The sequence below is a fragment of the Anomaloglossus baeobatrachus genome, chromosome 9 (assembly GCF_048569485.1).
Source record: "Anomaloglossus baeobatrachus isolate aAnoBae1 chromosome 9, aAnoBae1.hap1, whole genome shotgun sequence".
NCBI lineage: Eukaryota > Metazoa > Chordata > Amphibia > Anura > Aromobatidae > Anomaloglossus > Anomaloglossus baeobatrachus.
Genome location: NC_134361.1, coordinates 199,759,157 through 199,771,931, shown reverse-complemented (window position 1 = coordinate 199,771,931; position 12,775 = coordinate 199,759,157). Strand labels below are relative to the sequence as shown.

Below are 12,775 nucleotides of genomic sequence, written 5' to 3'. Positions count from 1 at the left end.
TGTTTTTATATATTTTTTCAGTGATTTTTTTTACATTTTTTCAAGGTTATTTTAATTTTTTTGGTGCTTTTTTTTAAAAAAAAATCGTGCTTTTTTCATTTTTTCGATGCTTTTATTTTTTATTTATTCGTTGTTTTTTTTAAAAAAAAATTCAGTGCCTTTTTTCATAGCTTTTTTTTCATTTATTCGGTGCTTTTTTTAAAAAAAGGAAAACTTCCATTTTTAAGTGTTTTGTTTTATTTTTTTATTGTTTTTTTCAGTGCTTTTATTTTTTCCATTTTTTCCAGTGTTATTTTTTTTCAGTGTTTTTTTAATATTTTTGGTGCTTTTTTTCATTTTTTTTCAGTGCTTTTTTTCCCCCCAATTTTTGGTGCTTTTTTCAGTGTTTTTTTTATATTTTTTGGGTGCTTTTCTGAATTTCTTGAGGCTTTTTTGGTGCTTTTTTTAAATTTATTTGGTGCTGGTTTTTTTTAAAAAAAAAAAAAATATTTTGTGCAGAGTTTTAAGTACAAAAATGCTACACTTTTTCATTCTTTTTTACAAGTATTATTTCAGGCTTGACATAAAAAGCTATAGAGGAAAAAAGGGCACAGTTCAAAGCATCTTTAAAAGCACAGTGGGCTGAGTTTTTATGCAAATCGCATCCGTTTTGCCTGAACTGTAAAATGCAGCCAGTTTTCTGCATAAAAAAAGCCGAAAAAAAAATCAGGCCAGACGGCAGTGAAAATCTGCATCCAGCCATATAGCCACCCGCCTCCAAAAAAGGGAACATTGGCATTCTATGATAATTGGACTTGATGGTACCATCGTTACAGTTTTCTCACCTCGTGAGACGGCAAAAGAGACAGTCAGAAGAATACAGAACAGACAGATTTTACACAGGAGTATCAGTTAGAAAGAGACAGACATAGAGGCAGGCACGAGACCTATACAGTACACACGGCTGGGCACATGCGCCAACACACATCCATTCACTCCACTGCTATAGGCACACAAGCATTTCTGACACGTCCGTGTTAACAGATTGGGAACATTGCACCCTCTGTGCGGTCCACACAGGAAAACTACCATTGGGATAGTTGGTAATATTGGGGGAGGGGGTGCTGAAATTAACGACTCTGCATTTTTTGTTTTTTTTTAGAAAGAGTGCCACCCTTTTTCTAAGGCTGTGCCTGGTTGTGGTAGCTGCAGTCTTGGTGCTGACTGCTGCCGTCTGTTGTGGTTTTCTCCTATGTTTGTCTTCCTTCCCTGGTGTATTGTTTCAGTGTAGCGGTGGAGCTATCGTCCTTTACCTGCCCACTCACTAGCCAGGACTATTGTAAGGTATTTTCAGGGCTTAAAGTTCCTTCTCAGCAACAGGTGAGGAACCGGTATAGGGGCTAAATAGGAGTACAGGGTACAGTGGCAGGTAAGTGGAGGAGGTGTCCATCTTTCCTCTCACTTGTTTGCCCCTGGTTTGTTGTGGTGTAACCCCTGCTGTTGTGTGTTTTGGGTCACGCTGGACCTTCCCCTAGTACGTGACATCACAACAGTACTCTATGCCTACTGAACTGGAGCAGGAGAACCTCATACCTGAAGGCATGAGCGCAAATCCAATTCTGACGTCCAAGTCCATTGGCCATGACAGAACTCTATGGCTATGGAACAGGAGGAGGAGAACCTCATACCTGAAGGCATGAGAGCAAATCGATTCCCACGTCCTAGTCTATTGGCCACAAAAGTGCTCTGTGGCTACTGAACAGGAGCAGGAAAACCTCAAACCTGAGGGCATGTGCGCAATTCGATTCCCATGTCCTAGTCCATTGGCCACGACAGTACTATGTGGCTACTGAAAGGGAGCAGGAGAACCTCTTACTTGAGGGCATGAGCGCAAATCAGTTCCCATGTCGAAGTCCATTGGCCACAACAGTACTAGGTAGCTACGGAACGGGAGCAGGAGAACCTCATACCTGAGGGTATGGGCACAAATCGATTCCCACATCCAAGTCCATTGGCCACAACAGTACTATGTGGCTACAAAACGGGAGCAGAAGAACCTCATACCTGAAGGCATTAGAGCAAATCCAATTCTGACATCCAAGTCCATGGATGGCCATGACAGAACTCTGTGGCTATGGAACAGGAGCAGGAGAACCTCATACCTGAGGGTATGAGCACAAATCGATTCCCATGTCCAAGTCCATTGGCCACAACAGTACTATATAGCTACGAAACAGGAGCAGGAGAACCTCAAACCTGAAGGCACGATAGCAAATCCAATTCTGACATCCAAGTCCATTGGCCATGACAGAACTCTGTGGCTACAGAAAAGGAGCAGGAGAACCTCATACCTGAGGGCATGAGCACAAATCGATTCCCACATCCAAGTTCATTTGCCACAACAGTACTCTGTGGCTATGGAACGGGAGCAGGAGAATCTTAAGGCCCTGTCACACACAGAGATAAATCTGCGAAAGATCTGTGGTTGCAGTGAAATTGTGGACAATCAGTGCCAGGTTTGTGGCTTTGTACAAATGGAACAATATGTCCATGATTTCACTGCAACCACAGATCTGCCAAAGACTTATCTCTGTGTGTGACATGGCCTTTAGTTGAGGGCATGAGCGCAAATTGATTCCAATGTCCAAGTCCATTGGTCATAACAGTACTCTGTGGCTACGGAACGGGAGCATGAGAACCTTAGTTGAGGGCATGAGCGCAAATTGATTCCCAAGTCTAAATCCATTCACCACGACAGAACTCTGCAGCTATGGAACGGGAGCAGGAGAACCTCTAACCTGGGGGCATGAGTGCAAATCGATTCCCATGTCCTAGTCCATTGGCCACAACAGTACTATGTGGCTATGGAACGGGAGCAGGAGAACCTCTAACCTGGGGGCATGACTGCAAATCGATTCCCATGTCCTAGTCCATTGGCCACAACAGTACTATGTGGCTATGGAACGGGAGTAGGAGAACCTCTTACTTGAGGGCATGAGCGCAAATGTCCATTGGCCATGACAGTACTGTGTGGCTACAGAACCGGGAGAAGGAGAACCTCATACCTGAGGGCATGAGCGCAAATCGATCCCCAAGTCTAAGTCCTCTGGCCATGACAGTACTGTGTGGCTACTGAATGGGCGCAGGAGAGCTGCCTATTACTTGAGGGCAAATCGATTCATGCGTTACACTGGTTGGTGGATGGGAGTTGTGGCTCTTCTTTTGATTAGCCAACCTGGAGCCGCTTTGATGATGTCATGCCAGGCTGGCTAATCAAAAAAAGAGCAGTTCTCACGCTCCAATTCAGTCATGGGATATGCCAATTGATTTGCACCAACTCTAATATGGGGTCTTCCCCAAAAGATGATAGTGGGGACACAAGAATTGGGCAGTTGGAGTTTTAATTCTGGATGTTTTCTCCTCTCTCCCTGTTGAAATCATATAAGCACCCTTGGCCGAGGCCTCACGTGTATGTCGGAATGGGAAGAGATCATATATATATATATATATATCTATATCTATATATATATATATATATATATATATATATATATATGGCCAGCTATGGAAAAGCTGATCCATGACCCCAATAGAGCTGGAGCCACTGGTCATCGACTAATGGGCAATACTGATTCATAAATTTTAGGACCGCCCCTGTACTATAGGCAGCATAGAAACTGCTGTAAGTGGCATCATCTGGTACTGATGGACTTGCAGGGCAAATTTAGAGAATCAAAACTACTATTATATTATTATTGGGGTATATAGATGATCGGATTTTAGTATTTTGTGGGTAAAGCTGGGCACACAGAAGTAGAGCACACTCATACGACACACATACATAAAACACGTGACACACAAGCAGAATAACGCACACAGAACTTACATATACTTACATGGTGGAAAGCGCCAGGTGTATATTAATAGGCAAACATACGTAGTAACATACACACAGTAAAGGAAGCCATATTGATAATCATTTAATATTCCCAATAAACTGCGGCAGATATATAGACGATGTGTCACCACTCACCTATGAGGACTTCCCATTTGCCGCTGGCCTGTGATACCTCATATGCACAACGCATTTCACTGAGGGCCACTCCACCCAGGATGAAGATGATCAGACGAGGGCCAGCTCGGTACTCCCCTGGGGCCTTGTTCTTGTGCCAGTGTCCATAGCGGGCACTGCGAATACAACAGAATATACCCTTTCACTAGATTCATACGGTTTTAGATTATTTTCTTATTGTTCCTAGGTAGACCGGCACCTACCTTACAGCTGTTGTGCTAAAAGAGGCAGAGGAGCGTGTGGAGATGTATGGGTAATGTTTGGTGTCCAGCTTGTCATCAATAGTGTCCTAGATTAACGGCATTTTGGAAATAAAAGGGTTAAGAAAAAAAGGCAAAACGTACAACACTGAGGATCGAAAGAATAACTAAAAATAATTTGTTTAATCCTCTTTTTGAATTTAGATCCTCTTCAAATCTAAGGCTCTAATTGTAGCAATCCCCAAAAAACTGAAACCCCTGCACCACTTTATAGTTGAGCCCCTGCTGGGAGAATGATATCCGATCCTTAGCTGACATGGGTGACAGACCTGTGGTGTCTGGCTATAGAAGGTTGCAACATTTTCCTGACCTTCTATTATTCCTGCTTGGTGTATATGGTATCTTCTGTATCTCTTATGCATGGAGTTCATCCCTTTCCCTTTAGTACCCTGCGGAGTTCCCTACCCTTTCAGCTGTTTTCATCAGCACTTCCGTTATTCCCTTCTGGTCTTTGCTGGTGAAAGCTCTAATTCCCTACAGAGCCTGAGTGCAAGCAGTTGGCTTGCAGTCAAACTTTGTTGAGTGTTGTAGTCCCTTTCCCCGAATCTTCTTGAAGATAAGTTGCTTATTTTCTCTTGTTTGCTATCCCTGTGTGTCCTTTAGCTATTAGTGGGTTTGACGAAGAGCTCTTCCCATCCGTTTCCTACCTAAAGCCCAGATCAGGATCAGCAAGGGCTAGGTATCCTGCTCGGCGCATAGATGCGAAATCTATGTAGGGTGGTGAGGGACCTCAGGGACCAGTGGTAGGCTTGGTCAGGGGTCACCATCTCCCCCTTCCCTAGACTCAGGGTATATCTAGTGTGGTAAGGGCAGCCAGGGGCCAGCAGTAGGATTGGTTAGGGGTCACCATCTCCCCCTTCCCTAGACTCAGGGTATATCTAGTGTGGTAAGGGCAGCCAGGGGCCAGCAGTAGGATTGGTCAGGGGTCACCATCTCCCCCTTCCCTAGACTCAGGGTACATCTAGTGTGGTAAGGGCAGCCAGGGGCCAGCAGTAGGATTGGTCAGGGGTCACCATCTCCCCCTTCCCTAGACTCAGGGTATATCTAGTGTGGTAAGGGCAGCCAGGGGCCAGCAGTAGGATTGGTCAGGGGTCACCATCTCCCCCTTCCCTAGACTCAGGGTACATCTAGTGTGGTAAGGGCAGCCAGGGGCCAGCAGTAGGCTTGGTCAGGGGTCACCATCTCCCCCTTCCCTAGACTCAGGATATATCTAGTGTGGTAAGGGCAGCCAGAGGCCAGCAGTAGGCTTAGTCAGGGGTCACCATCTCCTTCTTCCCTAGACACGGGGTCTCCCTTCCCTTCCCTTATTCGCTGGTTCTTCCCCATAACTAGCGTGACATCAGCTCATCGATGTAAGGGACCAATTTCCACTCCTCAGTCAAGCCTCTATATTTATGCTTATTTCCATCGCCAAATTACTATATGGACAAAAAGAGCCTAAGGCCACCGTAGAAGGAGAAGTTGTCCTTTCTGTGCCCGTCCACTTACCTCCATGATATCTTTGACGACTGGTGTCCATCTGGACAGCTGGTAGGTCTGCTCACTGATCCTCTCCTTGCGGTCCGGTTTGCTCCTGCGACGAAGTGTGGACTAAAGATTGAATAAATTGTTAACATTTGCCAAAGTGTCATTCATCAGATCCCCAAATCAAATACCTCCTGAATTTTCCTCTGCTCCCAATTCTTCATTGCTGATTTGTGGAACTAAGTGCACTGGATAAAATTAATCTATCATAATACTGCTAAAAACAACCACGTGGATTCTTTACTGTAAGAGCAGAGAGACTATGGATTATTTACTGTATGATTCGGGAGACTGTGGATTGTTAACTGTAAAAGCAGAGAGACTATGGATTATTTACTACATGAAAATGGAGACTATGGATTATTTACTGTAAGAGCAGTGAAACTATTGGTTATTTACTGTATGATCAGGGAGACTATGGATTCTTTACTGTAATAACTGTGAGACTATGGATTATTTATCGTATGATCAGGGAGACTGTGGATTCTTTACTGTAAGAGCAAAGAGACTATGGATTCTTTACTATATGAAAATGGAGACTATGGATTCTTTACTGTAGGAGCATTGAAACTATGGATTATTTACTGTATGATCAGGGAGACTATGGATTCTTTACTGTAATAGCTGTGAAACTTGGATTATTTACTGTAAAATGAGGGAGATTATGGATTCTTTACTGTAACAGTAGCAAGACTATGGATTCTTTACTGTATGATTCCGGAGACTGTGGATTCTTTAATGTTAAAACAGAGAGACTATGGATTCTTTACTGTATTAGCAGTGTGACTATGTATTCTTTATGTATGAGCAGTGAGACTATGGATTCTTTACTGTATGATCAGGGAGACTAAGAATTATTTACTGTAAGAGCAGTGAGACTATGGATTCTTTACTGTAAGAGCAGTGAGACTATGGATTCTTTACTGTAAGAGCGGTGAGACTATGGATTCTTTACTGTAAGAGCAGTGAGACTATGGATTCTTTACTGTAAGAGCAGTGAGACTATGGATTCTTTACTGTAAGAGCAGTGAGACTATGGATTCTTTACTGTAAGAGCGGTGAGACTATGGATTCTTTACTGTAAGAGCAGTGAGACTATGGATTCTTTACTGTAAGAGCAGTGAGACTATGGATTCTTTACTGTAAGAGCAGTGAGACTATGGATTCTTTACTGTAAGAGCGGTGAGACTATGGATTCTTTACTGTAAGAGCAGTGAGACTATGGATTCTTTACTGTAAGAGCGGTGATATTATGGAACTCGTGGCCAAGTGATGCAGTAATGGGTGATTTACCACTAGTATGTGCCCCATGGGTTTTTTTTTGCCTTCTTCTGGATCAACATGTATGGTTATAGGTTGAACTTGATGAACTTATGTCTACCATCAACCTTATAAACTATGGCCTCGATTCATCAAGACCAGCGTTGTTCATTCCGGTCTTGATGTGGGGGTGTTATGTAGTATATAGTACCCTCCCAGGCGTTACCCCCGAGATGTAAACATACGTCCGTGATGATGGGAACACCCAAATGCCCCATGTTGGTGATGATCTCGCTGTCTTCCGGAGGGATCTGTGCATGCTGGATCAACTTGTTCAGATTCTCCTCAGTGATCCCTAAATTTGGGAAAAAAAAAAAAATTAAAGGGGGTCTCCTTTATATGTTTTATATAACACGGTGGTCTCACCATCAAGCTTCCATTTACCATTCTTGAGGAAGATGTAGAGAAGAATGATGCGGATCTTATCATATGTAGTGACATTTCCATCCAAAAGAATAGGAACGATGGCCCTCATGGGATCCTTAATCTTCTCCCCCTCTGCATCCGTGCCCATGGCAAGGTCCTAATGACAAATGTCATGATAAATCACTGCAGAGTATATATACGAGTGCATGGAATCAACAAACACAGCAGAATATAGCACGTAACCCATTGCAGTAGGTATTGCAAATTCTTAAAGGGTTTAATCCAATTTTTATAAATGGGTATTTTCAGATAGAGCTTGTAAATACAAGCAATTTTGCAATTTATTGCTTGTTAAAATTTTCAGTCGTTCTTGAGATATTAACACTTTTATTTACGATTCGTTGCCTTGGAGACCGACCACTACTTCTGGATAACGGAAAATGTGCAGTTCTTACTAGCTCTTTTCAACTGAGCTTGTAAGCACTGATTTGAAGCTGGTTAGGATCGCTGGAAAGCGCTGTTTCTTCCTAACCCATACAGTGCGTACAAGATAGATAGCAGCGGAGGTCGGTCTCCTAGGCAACGAGCCGCAAACAAAACAAAAATGTTAATATCTCAAGAACGGCTGCAAATTTTAACACGCAGTAAATTGCAAAAGTGCTTGTTTTAACAAGCACTGTCCGAAAATATGCATCTGTGAAAAATGAAAGTAACACTTTAAATGACAGTAAAGCCACCACTGAAGATATCCAACATTCATTATGTATGTGAGAGGTTAGTATTTCTCACCTGTTCCACACGGCAAAGTTTATCCACAGTTCCCTGATAGTGCTTCATGCAATCCTCAGCTAGATGCAGGTGAGTGGAGTACTGTGAAGACATTAAAGGGTTAACTACGGCAGAAATTATAGTGCGGATACAGAATGTATATATGCTGAATATGAGCGGCAATTTTTGTATGCAAGGTATGTTATATAGTGCATATATCTGAGATGGAAAATACCAAGATAGTACCCTAACCAGGCACGAATGGCTATCACATAAGCACTGGCTAGAAATTAAGGGGTTCAGCGAGTAGCGGTAAAATATAACGCAATGCGGTGGAATTAATAATAGGCTGTGCGCAAAAGTTTTGGTGGAGACAAATCACAAATTTTAGCACATACCTCATTTGTGAGAAAGTTTGTGCCTTTTTCTGTTTACGGAGGGCTCTCATAGACTTAAAGGGTCAAGTCTCCATTGTCAAATTAAAGGTCCCAGTGGTGGGACCAGTATCTACCGGGTAGGACCAAAAGGGTACAATGGGTAAACACTACAAGGGATAGCCCTAGCGCTAGGGGAGAGGGGAGCAGGGTCACCTCCTAACACTCATCTAAGGCTGAATCCTGCGCTCCCTGACATCCATAGAAAGGTCCTGTCCCCCGTGCGCCGTCATGTGCCTGGGCCCTCGCTGACCCTAAATTTACCCTGACTAGTGAGACAACACGAAGGAGGTAAGACAAACGGGAGGGTAAAGATACCAAAAAAGCACTCCAAGGTTTCTTCAGTAAAAAGCTTTGCAACAGCAACAACACCACAGCTATACAGCGACTACCTCCTTCAACATGGACAGCATAGGTATGAGCTATAGCCGGCATAGGGAGGAGTGAGAAGCAGACATAGAGCAGAAGGGAGTGGCTGATGTTACAACTACCTGTTAGATCACTGCAGGATAGAAAGGAACCTTAACCCTTCAGTTCTGGATGGAATTAAATATGCCACAACTCAGGGTAAATGATGAGCCAGCACTAGAGGAAAACTGCGATCCACAATGTGTAGTGACCTTCTGATCCCAGATCCCGAATAGATCCCAATAGGACGTGACACACTCGTCACAGGCATTTAAAGGGGTTCTCTGCTTTTGGAAATCTCAGCGATGGACCCGGGGACTGAGGGTTATTAACACTCACCTTGCTCAGCTCTTTCTGATACTGGGGCATCTTCTTCAGCATTTGGGAGAGGTCTCTCATGGTGGTCTGGGGGGAACAGAATAATATCCATTACCTGGTATCGAGTGTTGCCCCCCGTACAGGGCAATGGTAGGTCACTGACCTTGTCGCCCGTGTTCATCCGCTTGCTGGATGAGAAATCCTTTAGAGAACGAGTCACTTCTCTAGATGGACCAGAAGAGAAATATCTCATCAGGTAACGATTAATTAATAATTTTTTGCTTTTGGTAGTGATGGAAATGAAAATACTTACTGAGACACCTCGGCAATGTGCTTGTGACGCAAGCCCACCCAGAGATCATCGTCTTCATCCAGCAGGACCTCTTTGACGCGTTGTTCTCCGATACCACTGGTCTCATACCTGAGGAAAGAGCCGGAGTTCAGACATAACAGCAGCTCTGAGGCCCCCCTTTATTTTCAGGGTCAATAAGGGTCCCACAGTGGTCATTATTTGCTCCTATATTCTAGTGATGTACCATCACTTACCGAGATGCTAAAAGGTTTCTAAACACGGATTAATAATTAACTTGTGGGGTGGGGAGAATGCTATGAGTTCCATATAATGAATTGTGGGGTAAGGGAAAATGCTATCAGGGCCATTTAATGAATTGTGGAGTGGGATAGGACACTATCAGAGTCAGATAATGAATTGTGGGGTGGGGAGGACGCTACCAGAGCCATGTAATGAATTGTGGGGTGGGGGAGGATGCTATGAGTTCATGTAATGAATTGTGGAGTAAGGGAGGACGCTATCAGGGCTATGTAATGAATGTGGGGTGGGGTAGGATGCTACCAGGGCCATGTAATGAATTGTGGGTTGAGATAGATAGGATTCTACCAGGGTCAGATAATGAACTGTGGGTTGCGGCGGTCACCATCAGGGCCATATAATGAATTGTGGGTTGCGGAGGACACCGTCAGGGCCATATTATGAATTGCAGAGTAAGGGATGATGCTATGAGGGCCATGTAATGAATTGTGGAATAAGGGAGGATACTATGAGTTCCATATAATGAATTGTGAGGTAAGTGAGGACGTTATCAGGGACATGTAATGTATTGTGGGGTGGAATAGGACAGTACCAGGGTACCAGGGTAAGATAATGAATTGTGGGGTGGGGAGGACGCTATCAGGGCTGAATTGTGGGGTGGGGAGGATGCTATGAGTTCATGTAATGAATTGCGAAGAAAGGGAGGACGTTATCAGGGCCATGTAATGAATTGTGTAGTGGGATAGGATGCTACCAGGGTCAGATAATTAATTATGGGGTGGGGAGGACACCATCAGAGCCATATAATGAATTGTGGAGTAAAGGATGACGCTATGAGGGCCATGTAATGAATTGTTGGGTGGGGAGAACCCCATCAGGGCCATGCAATGAATTGTGTGGTGGGGGAGGATGTTAGGAGTTTCATGTAATGAACTGTGGAGTAAGAGAGGACGCTATCAGGGCCATATAATGAATTGTGGGGTGGGGAAGGACGCCACCAGGTTCAGAAATAGTAGTGGCCTGGATTGCTACATTCATTGGCAATTCTTACTTAGACCTGTTTGTCAGAATATGGGCTGCAATGTCTAATCCCGACGCACGTCTCCTAACTGAAAATAGACCCGACGCACGTCTCCTAACTCAAAATTAACAGTTAGATGTATATGAGAGGGTCACGCGATGTACAGGCAAACTCAATGTCAGACGTGTAGAACCGGCCTAATACAATTATTATCAATGCTAGATGGGGATTTGATATTGTCCCTTGATGTCTGCTTTGTCTCATCCAAAGGTCCAAACAAATTCTGGCAGATATTTTACGATGAAAACAAACCCCAAAACCCCCAAAAGAATCCACATGGTAAAACTGCTTAGTATATTAATCCTTGCATGTACTACATATGGTAGGCAGGCAGGATTGTGTTCTGCCTTACTTATAGACATCGTTTTCCACTGGAAGAAGATCGTAACTCATGGCCTGGAACGTTAACTCATGCAGGACTGGAGAGGATGGATCAAATCCACGATCCAAGATGATGAGCTGGGAGCGAGCTTTGTCTGGGCCCTGCACATAGAAGAACAAAAACAATACAGTATATGGAGGCGATATCGCCCGTTACTACTGATCTGTTTCCAGCTCCCGTTTTGCAGGAGCCCTGCCGCTTGGGGGAGCTGTAATGGTGCGATTTTGGTGACTTCATGCCTCACCTCCCCCATAGTAGGATCGTCAGCCTTGTATGCATCCAGCTTATCCTGGATCAGCTGTGCAAGCATTGCATTATCCTTGTAATCTCTGCAGAGAAACACACGGGGTAATTAATGCACTTATATAACTAACTGAGCGTACACATCACACTCCGCTATACACGGTGCACAGACCGTCCATCACACCATGTGGTCCATGTTCACCTCTGGTCCCCCACCCTCTTATGTAACACTTGTTTTATTCTCATGCCATAATCTGATCATGGAACTAACAAAAACAACTGCACTCTGAAATGCTAAAGAATGCAAACAATGAATGCAAGAATATAGATATGCATTACGAAATGCATATCTCGTATACTATGCCTTGACGTGGCTACTGGGCAGATAGAGAAAAGGCCATTTTTGTATGCTAAATGTCTCAATGTTTCGTAGATTTCCTTAAGCAGTAATGTACAGTAAGGCACTCTCCAACTAGGGGAGGTGCCTGATCAACGTGTTTAGTTAGTGGTTCTGCGCTCTAGGAAGCTAATTGTCAGGTCCCTCTGTCCGCTGTGCTTCTTTTTCAGTGTGCTTTGTCCCTGCCTTGCTATATCAGAGACTGTGTCTGTCCAACCCGGCCGTGCCTCCAGCCTCAGCTACCCCAGTAGTCCTTGCTATACCATAGACTGTGCCTGTCCAACCCTGGCCGTGCCTCCAGCCTTAGCTACCACGTTAGTCCTTTCTATACCATAGATTGTGCCTGTAGAACCCTATAGTGCCTCCAGCCTCAGCTACCACGGTAGTCCTTTCTATACCATAGATTGTGCCTGTCCAACCCTACAGTGCCTCCAGCCTCAGCTACCACGGTAGTCCTTTCTATACCATAGATTGTTTCTGTCCAACCCTACCATGCCTCCAGCCTCAGCTACCCCAGTAGTCCTTGCTATACCATAGACTGTGCCTGTCCAACCCTACTGTGCCTCCAGCCTCAGCCACCCCGGTAGTCCTTGCTATACCATAGACTGTGCCTGTCCAAATTGGCCGTGCCTCCAGCCTCAGCTACCCTGGTGGTCCTTCCTATACCATAGAC

The 12,775-nt window shown here is 44.2% G+C and overlaps 1 protein-coding gene across 2 annotated transcripts in view; it reads right to left on the bottom strand.

Annotated features, from left to right (window-relative positions):
* The window catches only part of STXBP1 (syntaxin binding protein 1), a 67,119-nt gene that overhangs the window by 19,694 nt on the left and 34,650 nt on the right, over window positions 1-12,775 (bottom strand). For both annotated transcript variants that reach the window (XM_075324227.1, XM_075324226.1), the window contains exons 8-18: window positions 11,707-11,791; window positions 11,433-11,563; window positions 9,763-9,870; window positions 9,613-9,673; window positions 9,471-9,536; window positions 8,311-8,391; window positions 7,540-7,678; window positions 7,341-7,450; window positions 5,800-5,901; window positions 4,255-4,340; window positions 4,013-4,167 (exon numbers count right to left, since the gene is read on the bottom strand). In XM_075324227.1, the coding sequence (XP_075180342.1) occupies window positions 4,013-4,167; window positions 4,255-4,340; window positions 5,800-5,901; window positions 7,341-7,450; window positions 7,540-7,678; window positions 8,311-8,391; window positions 9,471-9,536; window positions 9,613-9,673; window positions 9,763-9,870; window positions 11,433-11,563; window positions 11,707-11,791 (1,124 nt within the window). The remainder of the gene's footprint in view (window positions 1-4,012; window positions 4,168-4,254; window positions 4,341-5,799; window positions 5,902-7,340; window positions 7,451-7,539; window positions 7,679-8,310; window positions 8,392-9,470; window positions 9,537-9,612; window positions 9,674-9,762; window positions 9,871-11,432; window positions 11,564-11,706; window positions 11,792-12,775) is intronic.